Source organism: Fonsecaea multimorphosa (assembly GCF_000836435.1).
Source record: "Fonsecaea multimorphosa CBS 102226 unplaced genomic scaffold supercont1.1, whole genome shotgun sequence".
Classification (NCBI taxonomy): Eukaryota; Fungi; Ascomycota; class Eurotiomycetes; order Chaetothyriales; family Herpotrichiellaceae; genus Fonsecaea; species Fonsecaea multimorphosa.
The window spans coordinates 1,056,034-1,072,393 of NW_015971635.1; the positions used below are offsets into that span (position 1 = coordinate 1,056,034).

Consider the following 16,360-nt stretch of genomic DNA (forward strand, 5'->3'; position numbering starts at 1 on the left):
GTGAACGGAGACGAGACGAGTGTGCTGTAAAAAAGGGGATTCGAATCAGAATTCTACACGACAGACACCCACCTGCAGTGACAGTGTGCCGTTGAGGGATGGACATTGGGCTTTGGCATGGTGTTCGTACGAGGACACGGCAAAGCAAGCACCTGGATATGGAATGGAAAACCAACGGACATACGTGCAGACAGACGTGTTGATTGTTCGGGGGGCCGCAGGGCTGGAAATTGGGGATATCGAAGGTCCGGAATCAAGCTCACAAGGGGATAATGATAATTCGAATGACATTCGACCGCTTGGTTGATTGATTGATTGATTTTCCTGACTTTGTGTTCCCCTTTTTTTCTCTCCAGTCCTTGACAATCTGCCGCCATGGGCCCCAGGGCCGGTTTTCTGCTTTCCAAAAGGAAACTGTGCGGCGGGAGTGGAGATAACGATTTTGTGCACGGGCTATATACAGTCATGATGGCATGGCAGGGAGGACAATTCGATGTGCCATCTGCTATACTTCAACAAGGCCCAAGCCTCTGCATTTTGCACGGAAATCGTCCATGCCCACGTACGCGCCGCACACGCGTCTCTTGCCCTCGAAGCCCAAGCGGCCGTGCAGGACGCGCCAGTTGTCGAAGATGACGGGCTCGCCTGGCCGCAGCATCACGGTGATCAAAAACTCGGGGCTCTCGAGGATGCGGCTCCATTCGCGCGCCGCCGCGTACCAGGACTTGAGGGCCGTGTGGTTCGGGAAGGGAGAAGAGGTCGGCGGCACCCGGTCTAGGTTGTTCCAACGGACCTGGACCAGCGAGGTCGGACTGGGACCTTGGTGCAGGCCTGGTGGGGACGAGTGTACCAGTACAGGGTAGCCCTGGAGCGAGTTGGCCGTGTTGTAGAATTCCCCCGCCGACGAGCCCAGCGCCGCCGACAGGACCGGGTACGTGGCAAGAGCGCGGTAGTGCTGGGGGAATTTCTCGTAAAGATGCGCGGCGGCCGCGAAGCCGTCCACAAAGGTCGATTCGCCGCCCTTGTCTGCGGGTGTCACGCAGTGGAAGAGCTGCAAGCCCGCTGGGTCGGTGAAGTAGGTCGTGTCGGTGTGTGGTGGTAGGTAATCGTCCGTGTACGCCGTGTCGATCGGGTTGGGCTCCGAGGTGAAGTCCCAGAAGCCGCCGTAATGGGTGGGTCGGATGTGGGAGATGCGTTCCACGAGGGATTGCGTTGCGCTTGGGGTCGGCGGAGTGGAAGGGATGAAGCAGAGGCCGTAGGTGTGGATTGATTCGAGAAATTGTGCCAGGCCTAACGTGGACGAGGTGTCCATGATTGATGGGTAGGGCACTCGAGGCAGGGACGGCGACGAAGGAGACACGTGTGTCCATTTTCTCTTGGGCACCGCTGACGCAGCAGTCTTGTTGGTGGCTTGTGTGAATGGGGGATGAGTCTGAAGCCATTCCCACGAATACAGACTCCTGTGTCTCGCTTCCCCGCCGGTGGTAGATATGGCGTCTGCACTTCCAGATGCTGGTGTCGCCGTCGCCGTTCCAGGCCAAGTGACCTCCAATCCCTCCGGCGTGGACTGGACGCTCGAGACTTTGACCTCCGGGTCGATGGCAAAAGTGTCGAGTTGCCGCTGGTGAGTGCTGGGATGCTGGCATTCCGAACAGGGACAGTGGTCTCTGAGCCAGAAGGACGGATAGCGCAATGCGATTCCCGTGTTAAAGTCGACGATGAGTTCTTGGTTTGTCATGTCATTGACGAGAACGCGCGGAAGGGCGGTGCTACTTGGTGTTGGTGCGGATGTGCTTTGATGTCTGCGGCACCACGAGGCTGTAGGGATCTGACATGGTCGGCTTGTATGGTGCCAGGGTCGACTCTTCGCGCAAGAAGAGATCGTCGCTCTCGAACATGCCCCCGCCGTTGTGAGGTGCCTCAAGCCCTGCCTCACGCGTCCATTGCCTTGAGACGGAGTCTTGTAGGCCGTGTGGAGAGTTCTGGAAACCTGGGATTTCATCATATATAGGTCCTTGGCAATGATGGCCTCCCCTCAGCCTTGAAGATAGTTCGATACCAATTGCACGAGGCACCGACCAGCCTCAAGTAAAGAGACCGACGATTGATGTTGCTTTGACGGCAAAGATGCCTCTTTCGGAGAAAGCTTGGGCGGGCTCGGCACACAATTCCATTGCGCCTAAGGTAGTATGCCACCTGCAATTATTATGTAAATCCTTCTCGTACTTCGTCGACCCATCTCTCCTCATCCTCGAGTCAAAGAACAATATCACTGCCACTGGGTATCGAAGCAAAAAGACGGCATATGGAGCCAAGGTCGCTGTGTCAGGACAACTCTACGATGACCAAGCTGAGTCCCCAGGAAGCTTGTCCCAACGCCTCCACCTTGCACCCTATTCCCTCTTCATGCACAAGCTCGAAGGAGTCAATTAGAGTATATGGAGCTAAACATCCTGGATCATGACCCATCGGGGCAAACTGCCAGGCTCGCCTGTTACGTGCTTATCTTTTGCTAGGCTCAAGGGTGGAAAAATCAACTCCCTTATCGACAAAAATCTATTGGTGATTGACGAAGCTTTTTGCTCTTGCATCATCGCTGAAAGATCGGCCTGCGATATACACGTCCTCGACGTCTCTTAAAAGTGCATACTATGTAAGGTGTAGGTGCTTCTGGATCTTTGTTTTTTGTTCAATTTCTGCCCTCGTTGAGCTGCAATGGAGCAGGAAAAGGTCACAAACGACCATCCGGGCGGTGTAAGGAAGTCGGTAGCATCTGGCGCAAGGCGTCGCTCGAGTCTGCTCGACGTCCGAGACGATGATCTGATCAACGCCTCTGGCCATAAACAAGAACTCGACCGCCTCTTCAGCTCCTTCAGCATTATTTCGACAGCCATCACCACCGGCAATGTCTGGATAGCTCTGGCCGGGACTATCGCCGTGGCCATCTTCAACGGCGGGCCCACCGGCATAATCTACGAATTCATCGTCGTCTCCGTCTTCTACTGGTTCATCGCAGCCAGCGTCGCCGAACTCGCGTCCGCCATTCCTTCCTCTGCGGGAGTCTATCACTGGGCCACGGTCACTGCTGGTCCACGCTATGGACGTATATGCGGATACTTGGCAGGATGGTGGAACTTCTTTGCCTGGATCTTCGCCACGGCCGTGACTCTGCAGATCACGGCAGCCATTATCATCACCATGGCCCAGCTCAACGCTTCGAATTACGAGTACCAGCGATGGCAGGTCTTTGTGGTCTTCCTGTTCTGTGCCTGGCTTTTCGCGGCGGTGGTGCTCTTCTTCAACAAGGCCATTCCCCTGCTGGAGCAAATTGGTGGCTTCTTCATCATTGCCGGCTTTTTGATCACGGTGATTGTTTCAGCGGTCATGCCTCATGTGCAGCATAGGGAATATGCCACTTCTCATCAGGTGTGGGACGAGTTCACCAATTTGACGGGATACAGTAGTTCGGGGTTTGCGTTTCTGCTCGGAATGCTGAACGGGGCGTTTGCTGTCGGAGTGCCTGACCTCACGAGTCATTTGGCAGAAGAAATGCAAAAGTTAGTATTGATCGATTTGCGACCAGGGAGTTCCTCTACTGACAAGTCCCCCCAGTCCAAGCAGGAACATTCCGATGGCAGTGTAAGAATCCCCCATTTTTCTCCTTAGGCTACAACGCTTTGTTTTGGATGTGCAATTGACCCATTTCTAGGCTCTGGCAATATATTGTCGGCTTCCTCACCGGCCTGCTCTTTCTTATTGCAGTCCTCTACGGCCTCACCGACCTCGACAGCCTCTTTGACACGGGCTACGTCTTCCCGCTCGGCGAAATCTACCGACAAGGCACGGGGACTAGCGCTGGCGCCATTGGATTGCTGTTCCTTGTTCTCGCACCTACGACAATTGCGTGCATGGGATGTTATTTGACAGCCTCGAGAGTAAGTGATGTCACCCATCTCCCGCTCCTCTCTTTAGGGACGATTCTTACTCATGGTGACCTAGATTTTCTGGACTCTGGCCCGTGACCGCGCCACCCCCTTCGCCGGCTTCTTCTCCAAGGTCTCTCCGCGTCTCAAAGTCCCTGCAAACTCGATTGTTTTGTGTGCGGTCATTTGCACCGTTCTCGGATGGTAGGTATCTAAGCAGCAAAAAAAGAGGCCTTCTTCCCACTGGCTTACCCGCTTTCCGCGCTCCGCCGCCCACCCCCCTTTTTCTCTCCCTCTCCTCTCTTCTTTTCTCTTCACTCTCCTCTTTAAGTATCTCCTTCTCTAACACACTGCAGCATCTACGTAGGAAACCTCACGGCCTTCAACGCCTTCACCAGTTCTTACATCGTCCGTAAGTCTCCCTTACCTTGCCCTTTGACCGCATCCAATTTTTTTGTTTTTCATGGAGAGTTTCTGACCCTCAAGCAGTCTCGATGGCTTCCTACCTCTCAGCGATACTGCCGAATCTGCTATGCAGACGAACGAAAGTTGTGCCAGGCCCGTTCTGGATGCCCGGCGCGATCGGCCTCGTCGTCAATGCCGTATCGTGTCTCTTCATGATGGCCTTTATTGTTATTTTCTGCTTTCCGGTGCGTTGCCCCACTTCCACAGCCCTAGATAGGGATGCTCACCGCTGATTCTTGTAGTTCGCCATGCCCGTCGACGCCGAGACGATGAGTAAGTCTTCTTCCAATCTCTCCCCAGAGCCGCTCCCGTTTTCTTTCCCCAGCTGATCTTCATACAGACTACACGTGCGTCATCTTCGGCGGGCTGACCATCATCATGGGCGCTTTCTACCTGCTTCTGCGGAGACAATACGACGGGCCGCAGGTGATTATGCTGGGCAGGAACGTGGAGATGACGGCGCAGGAATACAGAAACTCGATGGCCGCGTGAAACCCGGCACCGCGCACTGGACGACGACGGCCTCAGGCCAAGCCACTTGGGGTTTGACGCGTCTGGTCTGTTCTACCTGCGTTCCATTCCACAAATGCCATTTCTAGTCCCGGAGCCCAGTCTTCAGTTGCTCAAGTATATTCAACCCGGTTCACTTTTTTCTGCGCATTATTGGATTCGGTCCGTCTCAATGCATACCGCGGCAAGACTGGAACTGGCCAATGCCCGGAAGGCTGAAACGAGCTATTTCGAGACCATCGCAATTCATTTGTTCTTTTCGACAAAGACAATGAATGGTTCTGTTGTTGCAAACCCCGACAATTATATTCTCTGTCCAGCCAACTTTATTCCTTCGTTGTTTGGGTGGTACGTCTTTCTTTGTTCGAAAAAAACTGGATTGTCTCTTGTTTCTATATTTGTCGACGTGCGACAAATTGTCGATGAAATTCCTTATTATATCCCATGGCACATATAACTCTGTACAGGTTGCTCTTCGCTCTCTGAAAGTCTCACGTTCCCTGGTTTTATTTTTGGTTTCATTTAGTTGTGCGAATTCCATTTCCTCAATAGCCTGTCTTTTCTACATGAGTGCACCCAGACAATCGTCGCCGTTATCGGCATCGGCAGGCCTGGAGATACCCTGTCCAATCATTCAGTCATTGCATAATACGTCAGATATCAAGTCACAAGGAGCGGCGACGGACAAAGTGTCGCGGATGAACACCATTCAAGAAGAATCTACGGAGCCAGGAGACGACGACCATTGCCTGCCATGCTCGCATGCACCGTTGGCGGCTGCTGAGGCTACCCAAGACGACGACAGAACCAGTCAAGCTGATCCTGAAGCAATTTCCGAATATATTTTGAAGATCCGAGAGGCCATAAAGCTGCAGGGTCAGCGGCTGCAGGAGACGCAACTGGAAAGCGAGCAGCTCGAGAAGCATAAGCGTGAAAGTGAGAAGCTGGACTTCCACATCAAGGTTGGCGGCAAGAAGCGGCGGACGTCGTTGCTCTCAGGCGCAAAGGAGCGTGGAAGGAATCTGGTATCCGACGTCAAGGCCCGGAGTAAGAGGCTGTCGACTGTTTTCCCGGTGCCAACGAAGCGCGACACCGCAGTGGTCGAAGTGACATCGAAGGAACAGGAGCGCACGTCGATTCCCCTAGGCCTGGAAGGGACGGAGGGAGTCTACGGCCTCACATCTCAACGAATGAGAATATCTGCCATCTTCTCTCCCATGTGGACGAAGTTGCCCGGACAAGAACAAGAAAAGCCGAAAATTAAGAGCAAGAACGGTACACCGACGTACAGTTCCGCAGGAGATGGACGAACAGGAGCTAAGGGTGCCGCATCCGCGAAGAAATCATATGTTGAGGATGTTGATGAGACTGACAACAGGAGCGACAACGACAGCGAGCTCATGGGCCTCCTCTCGCCACGCTCAGTGTCGTCTCAGCCGGAAAGCTTCGATGCGTCCCATTTCTATACACCAATGATTCCATCTGGCTCGGGACGGGATTGTGAATACCGTCTTGATAGATCACGGTTCAGGCATGCTTTTGATTTGTCGAGAGAGTTGGCGTCGAAGAGCGCCAGGAAAGTCGGGTCCAACGTAGGTAATGTTCTGATGCCACGAATGAAGGGGCGCGGATGGTCAAAACTCCACAATTGATATAGAGGCTCGCCAACAGGATAGACACCGAACACGCTAGTGCTTGTCTAGTTTCCCTTGTAGAAGCCATTGGACTTTATCAAAGTATTTGGTACCAGTGAGGGTAGTATAGCGACAACTTCGGTTGTTCCAACCGAGCCTTCTAGGAGGGTTGTGTTTATAATTTGTTAGGTTAGGAGAAGAAGACAGTAGCTTGCCATGCATACTTTGCACCATGTTGCCGGCGGATCCATCGCCAGGAGGTGCCTTATTCGTATGTGCTTCGTGCCCATTCGCTCGTGTTAGCGAATCGTCATGCCCCCGTTTAGCAATCTCAGTTCAGATCTGATCTCTTTTAAATCCGGCCGGAATGGCTTTGTGGCCATGGCATGACCCTCTTTGAGAACGGCAAGCATCTCATGTCTCCGATATCCTCAAGCCACTGAGGTGTTGATCCCTGCTAGAAGGCCCAGGCATTTTCCCGAAATGGGTCGTGGCCTGGACTGAAATTGGCGCTAGGCGTTGCATCACTTAGTCGGCATTTGTGAGGAGACGCTGCGACTGGACAGGGAAGACTTGGAAAATACGAGGAGACGAGGGAGGGGAGCGATTCGTCTGCTGGTCCCCGAGACGGCACGAGAGCGTGTTGTTCGTCTTGTCATCGTGAAATGGGAATAGGTTTTCTCCTCAGAGCTGCCGCAAACTGCCTGCACATCCAGCAGGGCTGCAGGGGGCCTGTGCTATCGGCCTTTCGATTGTAAAGAGAGTTGCAGCGTATTCAAGGAGGAGTTTGACGAGGTTTGCGCATGTTGTTGGACCATCGTGGTCGGTTGTACGAACGGGGTTTGTGCTTGTCCTTGGCAAGAGCTTGGGGCGCAAGTGGGCAAACCTCTTTTGAAAAGGCCTCAACCTCCTCGCCCTCTCGCTGTTTCTTCCCAACTCGTCGGGCCCAATGACGAGATCGGTCCCCCTACAGGCCATCCGTGGCTAATCTCACGAAGTCACATTCCGTCTGATGCAGGGGAGCTTCCAGAATGCAATCAGCGTCACTCGAGGGCTCCAGCACAATCCGCCGCCCATATTAATCGAAACGTCTTTGTCATCAGCCAGCTCGTGTGACATGGATGGCCTCAGGATCTGTTGCCTTGCACGGGCTACAACGAGACGGCGATGGACAAAGACAACAATGAAGACGACGATGCGAGGGTCAGAAAGCCATACGGTGGCCCATTTCTATTCATCAACAAGACTTCCGAGACCCTGACCCGCAGTCGAGACGAGAGTTTCACTATATCATCGCATGTATCCAAAACACATCGCAAGTGGTTGAAAGAGGAGAAGCTCAGGCGATTGCACGCATCTGGAAGCAAGGCTGTGGCAGCCCAACGAACGATCCTGCCAGCAGCAACATCACGCATCCCGGGGGTTGGTCCGTCCAGTGATGCCTCAGGCGAGGGTCATCCGGGGCCTGCACGGGCGCCCGCCGACCCCAGTCAACTGCAACATGACGGTAGCGCCTCGCGAGCCACTGCACGCCATTCGGCGGGCGTAAGGATACGTGGTGACGAGCATAATAGTCAACCCGTTTACCCGTTTGAGGGCAGCCAAGAAAATATCGACCAACAACGAACGGTACCGCCTGAGGCATGGAACAGGCGTGCTTTGGCGATCAATAGACCCTCGTTAGGGTTCTGGAAGGGTAATTCTGACCCTTTCTCGGCAGCTGCGGTGTCTCTGGCTGCCCCGGACCATCATGAGATCATCCGTCTAGCTCAACGCTTTTTCGTGTTTGTGGCTTGGCCAGAAAAGACGAACGCACTGTGGAGAGCCCCAATAGGCGACACTTCTAGTTCCAACATTCATCTTGACCAGACTATTGCAGATGAAGCTGAAGTCCATGCCCTCCTTGCCGCTGGTTATGCTGTAAGTGGAGGGCTTTCGGTGCATGACTCCCAGAGTTCGAGGTCCCGGCAACTATTGCATAAAGCCAAAGCTGTGGCGCTTCTTCGAGACAGGCTGGCGAAACATGGCTTCTCCCCAAGCGTCACCACATTGATTCGCCTTCTCATTTCACTTGACTTTCACTCCTCCGATAACGAATCAGCACTGGTCCATTTGCGTGGCCTCTGGGCCATTGCGTCGACAACACCTGGATTTTTGCCGGATGCCCAAGAGCTGCTCTTGATCAGCGATGCGTGGATCTCCATAGCATTGTTGAAGAGACCTGAGATATCGCCGGAACGTTACGACCCTGGACCACGCTCACAGCATTCGTTCGACCAGGCTCTCCAAGAACTGGAAAATAAGCATGGCATTGCTGTGACAGACGGGGCCAAGAGCGCCACCCCAGAGGCTGCATTCGATCAAAGCATGTGGAAGATATTGGAGGGCGCCCACGAGATTGTCAATACGAAGAGGATAGTGGACGAGGTCACCGACAAGAAATTACGAGAGGAGGTCGTCCATTGGATGAACCGACGGAGCAGTGCTATTACTGCCTATTGCACGACAGGATACGTGAACGCGACCGAACTCGCACAATCCCCAGAGCTAGACGATGCAAAGAAGGTCAAGCAAACCTTGATGGCCGCGGCGTCTCTGTGTGGGATGATGTTTATGAACTTCAAATTCTTGGATCTGCCGCACAACTACAATTTCAGCAGGACGTGCCAGAAGATCGAGCAAGTTCTGACAAGTGTGTCGCAGGCATTGGCGCGAGAGATTGAACCGGCACAAGACGCCGATTACCTGTGGCTTTTGCTTCTGGTCGCCATGGGCAATGACATTTTCGGCGCGAGGGGTGATATACCGTATTCTTCGTGGCCGGCCACCGAGTTCCACCACGTCTGCGAGCGTCTCGGCATCATCGTCTCAGACCAGCAGCACCAGCAGTCAGTAACGACCATTTTGCATCGGTATCCCTGGTACCCGGAAACGGACGTCTTCCTGCTCGAGCTGCTGCGCCAAAAGGAGCCGCGCGTGAGTATCATCCCGTGGTCGAGATGGCGCGATATCCTGAATCATCCTTGACGAGGGCCATCAGTGGCGGGAGAAAGGAGAGGAGGAGGAGGAGATGGGACGAGAAAAGGTGGCGTTCTGTCAACCAGCTACTGGCGCCGTCGCAAATGTACGGAAAAAGTTCGTCCTTCTGCAGACTGAACCAAGCGCTCGCATCGCCGTGCTGTCTGTCAACCTGGCTTGACTTGGCATGCTTGTCCTGCTTTGCATACGACACAAGGAATTCGGGGATATATGATGACGCACAGGGTGAGGGAAGGGGGATAATTGCAAGGGCGAGCACACTGTTCAGCGGCATTGGGGATTATCTCTATCTATCTCTCTGTTCTGTACGTCTAGTAGCTAACAGCGTGATGATCAAGTATAATATCTAGCAGGCCAGCGCCTTGCTTCGAGAGAGAGAGAGCGCACGTATTAATATGGACAACGTTGATCAAACAGGTCGGGAAGGACATTATCACCACACATGCTAGATTCATATAATCAATTTTTAAATCCACAAATCCCTGGACCGTTCAAAGCGGGACGGTTTTTCATTTATATCTATGTATGGATGCCACTACCTCGTACTTCCTCTCTGCCGTTCCTAGCGGACAGCTTTAGATCTTTCACAATCCTCCTCCTCCTTCTGCTTCTGCTTCTCGTATCCCCTCCCCATCCTCGAGGATCCGAAAAAAAAATCATCTACATTTTATCTTCAAGGTAAAAGGTGCTCATGCGGTACTGGCTCTCGCCATCATACTGCGCCAGCTCCTCGAGGGCCTGCTTGCCCTCGCGCTCGATGGTTTCCTTGATCTCGGGCGTGCGCGGCGTGATTCGGCATTCGAACGGTTCGGGACGCATGTTCAGGCCGTTCCTGCGGGTAAAAGTTACAAAATGTTAAAAGAACCATCCACTCACAAAATATACAGACTCTGTACTGTACAAAACGAAGAAGGGTTGCGCCACGCATGCATGCATAATTCAAGGACTTACGTGTATGCAAAGATGTCGACGGGGATTTCGTTGCCGTCCTTGTCCAGCGCTTTCTGGATGTTGAAGCCCCAGAGCAGTCTTGCGACTGTCAAAAACGTGCCCTGTTCGGCCAGACCCTGGCCGCTGCAGACACGGCGGCCCCAGCCGAAGGTCATGTAGCCCTTCTCGTTCGGGAAGGGCCGGTGGAGCGGGTGGTCCTCGAAGAAGCGGTCGGGGCAGAAGCGGTCGGGCTCCGGGAACTCGTTCTCGTTGCGGTGGATGGCCCACACGTTGCCCTGCACCCAGGTGTTCTTGGGGATGTACCAGTCCTGCCATTTTTAAGCCGAGTATGTCAGTCAAGATAGTTCTGTTTGATAGTTACATGATTTCCAAATTTTCAACCACCGGTCGGCACTTACCCTGTAATAATCGTCTTGGATCGGTGCGTGTGGTTGGCCTCCGATGATCGCGACCGATCGCCATCTGAAAACCTCCTTCACGAATGCGCGAATATAAGGCAGGTCATCGTCCAAGCTGGGGCTTCGGTACGATCCGACCACACGATCAAGCTCCTCCCACGCCTTGGGCAGGACTTCGGGGAAAGCGCAACAGGCCAGGACGAAGGTGATGAGAGTGGAACTCGACGTGTCGCTGCCGGCGCCGAAGAGATTCCCGTTGAGCGAGGCAATTTCCATATTGGACAGATTATACTTGGGCGCCTCGTCGAAGATCTTCTTGGCGTAGCATGTATCGCCATTGTTCTTGCGCACGGCTTCTTCGGCCAGGGCGTAGTAGAATGAGCGACCGCGCCCCTTTCCTGCTCCAAGGCCGCACTTCCAAGGTGCCATCCAGTTGGGGAAGTAGGAAAGCCCTATTTTCGTGGTCAGAATTTGAATTTTGCTTTGATCTACCCGGGAAACTCCAACTTACAGGGGAATGTCTCCATCAACATGGGGAAAGTCTTGCCAGGCACGTTCAATTCCGCCGCTCTCTGCATGACAGCAATGACCTCGGTGATGATGGGATCCTCTTTGCTCTTGATGCGACGATTGAACCCGATAATGCTCACGACCGAGGCGGCGTACCGCTCGAAATGCATGACATAGTCGGCGGGATCTCGGACCAAATCCAGCGCCACGACTTTGCTCTCGTTGTTCTGGAATCCGCTGTAGCTGCGAACGTGCTGCAGACCGACGCCCATGTGGGTTAATTTCCGGTGCAACCGCCACCGCTCACCGTAGAACATGGAGACGATGTTCGACTGGCCCATGGACAGCTCCCCGAAGACGACCATGCGAGGTCGAGACGAGTAGATGCCCGCTCGCTTGTCCAACATCTCGGAAGCCGCCCAGGCATCGCAGATCCATACTGTAGGGCTCCGTCCGATCCAGTATGTGATGACGGGGGTTTTGTACTGCTTTGCGAGAGCCTCAAAGTAGATCCACGGCTTGTGGTCTGGTAATTGGAACGTGTTGCCCACTATCGGCCACGGAAGCGGTCCAGGAGGCTGTTTAAGGGGAACTTGTTAGCCTACTTAATTTCTGATTTTCGGTAAATGCTCGAACAAAGCAGATCGGGATGCAACTGTTCTTCTTACCATCTTCCTCCGCAGAAGGAGCATCCGGGCATAGTCGGCGACCAGAGCCAGCAACCCGAAAAAGGCCAGACCAATAGCAATTTGACTGGCACTAGGGGCCGCATTTTGGAGATGAAGCATTATAGCCATGATGAATCACTAGCTCTGGAAAATTGTATAGAAGTCTCAGACCACCTTATTGTTCAAAGTGATGTCAAGGCGGTTGTGGAGGGGAGCTGGGTTATATTGCGATCTCCGGACGGATTTGTACGAGGAAAGCTTGAACTGTCCGAAGATGCACATCCATGATATTAGTCCATAATCCATATCGGCATGCCGCCATGCGGTGTGTGAGGTCTCGGCATTTGTGCGAGGTTCACTCCTCATTCAGCATGTGTCCCACTGGGTGTGAGAGGGTCGAGGGCTTTGGTGGTTTTGGGAGAATGGACTTGTGTGCTTTTCTGGGCGTGGGGCTTTTGTCCGCCTGTGAGAAGTTCGTGACTTTGAGGCTGGTTGGAGCCCCATCTTCTGGGTGGCGCTACTTTGAGGTTTGGCGCAGTGTGCGGAGGAGGAAGAGGAGGAGGAGGGGACGGAGCAACCAAGGACGTAGTATGGAGATGCCAGAGGAGAACGAAGCATCTGGCCACCTTGAGGCCGGCACCTGGTCACATGTTTGTGGAGTATAATAAGCGAAAATGAGGGGAGACTTCAGCCTGATTGCCCCTCGATATCGAGTTTGGTCGCCTCTATGCATAACACTCTTATATATTTTATTGTGTTTTCGGGGTGATAGCATGGGTTGGATGTGACGGCTGCCAGCGTGCACTATGTAAAGACACCACTCTCGTCGACAAAGCAAGGAGTCGACCCATTGCTCACTTTCTGTCCCACGCACGTACGATGGAGATATGCTCTGGGCACAGGCTTTGATTCGGAGAATGGCCGATCGCCTGGACTTGACTCCTACGATACAAGTACCTAGGCATCTACATACCTAGTAGGTACCGCCGTCAAACACCCGCGCAGTCCATGTACAGACCCTGAACCTCTCGGCGCTGCCCCACCAAAAATCCAGGTTCACGTTATCTGTCTCCAATATACATCCTCAGTCCAGCCAGCAGAGGACAAATGTCTTGCTGTTAGAGTACTACTATCGAACACCGGATGAGAGCAATGTTCTTATTATTTGACTAAGGACTTTTCTGGACCTCCACGAAAGAGGGATGGCAAAGGACATGTCTTATGAATACGACCACAACTGCCCCACCCCTTTGTTTTTACTAAGTATTCGTCCCCCTTGTAACCGGAGATCCCAGATCCCGGTTGTCTTGGATCTTGCATAACAAATACCCAGCAGATCCAGGCCTCCATCCTAGCAATGCGTCGACGGACCGTGGGTTGAATGAGATTGTAGCCATCCAACCCCGTTTACCTTTGAGCAATGGAACAAGGAAGTCTAATGAAAAAGAGGAAGAAGCAGCAAAGCATGGCTCAGAGTGCTGTCCCTCCTAATTCTCGTGTATCTTGGCACATAATATACAAAAGAGAGGGCGAACTTGGAATGTTCAATGCCATCCAACCCGACGCACTCACTCAATTCTTTCTCTTACACACACATCCGTCTTTGTTTCTTTCTGCTCCTTTATCCGAACCTCTGCACCTTCTCGACGCTGTTCACCGAAGTCAGCATCGTCTTGCAGCACACGAAATGTCCATATGGGCCAACTGCTTACATGGAACCATTGCGCGTTGCTGTGGACGCATCGGCAACATGTGATGGTACCTCGCCTTTCGCCTCGCGGTCTTGCTTTGCATACAGCGTTCTCTGCGACGGCGGCAGAGAGTGGTCTGGCTCAAGTGGATCCACGTCAAACTTCAGGTTCGGATGGCCCTCTCGGTTCATTCTGCGTCAGAAAAGAACACCAAGTCAGTTTCCGTTCTGATGTTAAGTCCATGCCGAGCTCGGAAGGACGACTTACTCCACCTCGTTGCTGGCGCGTCTTGCAGCGATTTCCTTGGCCACCTTCATGGACTCATTGTTGAGGTTCGCCTCGGTCGTGTTGTGGTGCGTCGCAGCATGGTTTTCGCGGTCTTCCACCGACATGGCCCTTTCCTTGGGCTTGTTCTGGAAGTGATACATGGTGCTGTCTTGCAATGATTCTAATGTTGCGTGAGGTATCTGACAAGCGTGTGGTATTGAGTTCGAGGGATATCAAGGCTTTTGATCAGACAAAAGATATCCAATATACCTACAACTCATTGATTGTTGGCTCTTTTGAAGTGCTGCCATGCCGTGCAGTGGCCACGCCAGAAATTACATCACTACTGAAAAAAAGAACAGCATCGCATCATCATGTGCGATTGTGGCTGCGTGGCCATGTCGAAAGAAATAACAACTGTGAGCTGCTGTGGTCGAATGAGGAGATACACGTGCCTGCGACCAGACTACAGTGTGGACTGAGCACCTAGGGAAGGATGTACAGAGGCTTGCTGAGTCCCTTTGTTCGGTGTTAGGAGAGCATATCCGCTCAGATGCTCAGGGTATTCGTAGAGTATTTTGCCGAAGCGAGGCTGAAACCCGTCCGGCTAAAATATCCAGTCGAAACGATCACGGATCTGCATACCGTTGGCGTCACTTGCCACATCAGAAGATTCCTCGATAGGTAAAAGGCGCCCATGCTCTCCAATCGATTTGGTGTGGTGTGAGATCGAACGAGCTGGATCTGCGATATGTTGATGTCAGAACATCCTTGCTTTACGCCATCTCAAGATCAGGTCCGGCAAAAGTAAGGTGACCTTCACAAGCGACAAATTTAGAGACAAGCAATTTCTAGCCTCGCAATCACGAAAGCTTGCTTGCACTTGGACGTATCGGCACTCTGAAAAGCATCTGCAAGCAACCAGTTGTAAAGTGTGACTATACTCGACCCCGAACCTCCTTCATGGCACCCAATTGCTCTGGAAGCTGCTGGCTCGATGGAGGGGTTCTCCGACCAACTGTTGCGTCCACGGTTGTCTATGATGCAATGCTGAGCGCGGTCGGTACATTATTCAACGACCTACTTTTCGAGGAACGTCGAAACTGTCGCTCTCGCCGACCAGTGGCTCAATCACTTTCTCAGTCCAGTACTCTTGTTACTCATCAATACGAGCAAGGTGAAGTAACATCCATCGCGCCCATGTCTGGATAAGTACTTGGGTTGGTCCCCAGTCCAAGAGGGCACGTGCATGAATCAGCTCTACAGCGGTTGTGTGACAAAGCGATGGAACGTATGACAGTCAGGGAGATTTAGACATCACTTCGTCCAAACACGAGGAAATACGAATAAGATTCCGAAGGCAGATCGCCCAAACTTTGCCAAAATTCTCCGATATTTCAGGTCTTAGACGGAAGTGGTCGCCTAGTCAGACTGTTGAATAGTCTCGACATCGCTGTTTTGCAGATAGGCCTTAGCGGAGGTGCCAACGGAGGCCCAAAGCTTTACAGCATTCGACTCCCTTAGTCACACAGTACCGTCCCTCCGAAGAGGAGTAATGAGCCCCGATAGCAAAAGGTCAGGATGAAGGAGGACTCTTTCAACGTCCAGGCTTGCCTAGCTCAGAACAAAACCCTCATAGCCTTTGCGTGCACAAGACCAGCATTTCTCCCTATACACCGGCAAACCCGCCACATAGTTCAAAGCTTCTTTCTTCCCACCCTCACCAATCTTGTAGTACCAGCTCTGTGCTTCCTCGAACAAACCCTGCTTCCCCACCTCGTTGCAATGGCTCGCCCGTTCCTCTTCCGCTTCTGGAGTGGCATCGATCTTGGAGTACAGCTCGCGCCGCATGTAGCGGATGGTGTCAGTGATCCAGTCGCCCCTGAAGCTCCGCCGCCGAGGTGCCCGTCGCAAATGCCGTCGGTGCCTGTGGTCCATAGACGAAGAACATGTTTGGAAATCCGCTCACAGACATGCCGAGAAGCCCAGTGTGCGGAGACGATGTAGAAGATACAGCCCGCTAGAATCCAATTCCTGCGACGACGACCTCGTAGGGTCGCGGGAACTGACAAAGAGCCCATGGTCTTTGTTTCTAGCTCTTGCAAACCACGATTGACCTCAAGGCAGCCAGTGGGTCGGCTTCTCGGAACCATACGGTTTTCATAATCCTGGGAAGTCGTCCAGTAAGTACTAATGATGAGTTCCAACTACTGATAACAGGGCGTTGACAAGATACTTCACGTCCAATTAGTTCCGCCTCCATGGAAGGCGACGAAAAGTGTTTCGTTCGGTCGTTTTAGCTGT

The 16,360-nt window shown here is 52.9% G+C and overlaps 7 protein-coding genes across 7 annotated transcripts; 3 read left to right on the plus strand and 4 right to left on the minus strand.

Annotated features, from left to right (window-relative positions):
- Nucleotides 1-505: 505 nt before the first annotated feature.
- Z520_00401 (uncharacterized protein) lies at nt 506-1,738 on the minus strand (the record flags this gene model as incomplete). Its single annotated transcript, XM_016770922.1, has 1 exon — nt 506-1,738. The coding sequence occupies one exon, from the start codon at nt 1,736-1,738 to the stop codon at nt 506-508; it is 1,233 nt and encodes a 410-aa protein (XP_016637832.1).
- Nucleotides 1,739-2,715: 977 nt separating this feature from the next.
- On the plus strand, nt 2,716-4,880 carry Z520_00402 (uncharacterized protein; the record flags this gene model as incomplete). Its single annotated transcript, XM_016770923.1, has 8 exons — nt 2,716-3,557; nt 3,613-3,639; nt 3,710-3,935; nt 4,000-4,127; nt 4,280-4,335; nt 4,413-4,573; nt 4,631-4,661; nt 4,729-4,880. 8 exons carry the CDS (start codon nt 2,716-2,718, stop codon nt 4,878-4,880), a joined length of 1,623 nt encoding a protein of 540 aa, XP_016637833.1.
- A 584-nt stretch (nt 4,881-5,464) lies between these two features.
- Z520_00403 (uncharacterized protein) lies at nt 5,465-6,550 on the plus strand (the record flags this gene model as incomplete). Its single annotated transcript, XM_016770924.1, has 1 exon — nt 5,465-6,550. One exon carries the CDS (start codon nt 5,465-5,467, stop codon nt 6,548-6,550), a length of 1,086 nt encoding a protein of 361 aa, XP_016637834.1.
- A 1,149-nt stretch (nt 6,551-7,699) lies between these two features.
- Nucleotides 7,700-9,559, plus strand: Z520_00404 (uncharacterized protein; the record flags this gene model as incomplete). Its single annotated transcript, XM_016770925.1, has 1 exon — nt 7,700-9,559. One exon carries the CDS (start codon nt 7,700-7,702, stop codon nt 9,557-9,559), a length of 1,860 nt encoding a protein of 619 aa, XP_016637835.1.
- A 672-nt stretch (nt 9,560-10,231) lies between these two features.
- On the minus strand, nt 10,232-12,227 carry Z520_00405 (uncharacterized protein; the record flags this gene model as incomplete). The annotated part of the gene is made up of 5 exons (XM_016770926.1): nt 10,232-10,403; nt 10,523-10,830; nt 10,921-11,372; nt 11,432-12,008; nt 12,099-12,227. The coding sequence occupies 5 exons, from the start codon at nt 12,225-12,227 to the stop codon at nt 10,232-10,234; spliced, it is 1,638 nt and encodes a 545-aa protein (XP_016637836.1).
- A 1,492-nt stretch (nt 12,228-13,719) lies between these two features.
- On the minus strand, nt 13,720-14,217 carry Z520_00406 (uncharacterized protein; the record flags this gene model as incomplete). The annotated part of the gene is made up of 3 exons (XM_016770927.1): nt 13,720-13,747; nt 13,811-13,981; nt 14,057-14,217. 3 exons carry the CDS (start codon nt 14,215-14,217, stop codon nt 13,720-13,722), a joined length of 360 nt encoding a protein of 119 aa, XP_016637837.1.
- Nucleotides 14,218-15,670: 1,453 nt separating this feature from the next.
- Nucleotides 15,671-15,907, minus strand: Z520_00407 (uncharacterized protein; the record flags this gene model as incomplete). The annotated part of the gene is made up of 1 exon (XM_016770928.1): nt 15,671-15,907. One exon carries the CDS (start codon nt 15,905-15,907, stop codon nt 15,671-15,673), a length of 237 nt encoding a protein of 78 aa, XP_016637838.1.
- Between the last annotated feature and the right edge of the window lie 453 nt (nt 15,908-16,360).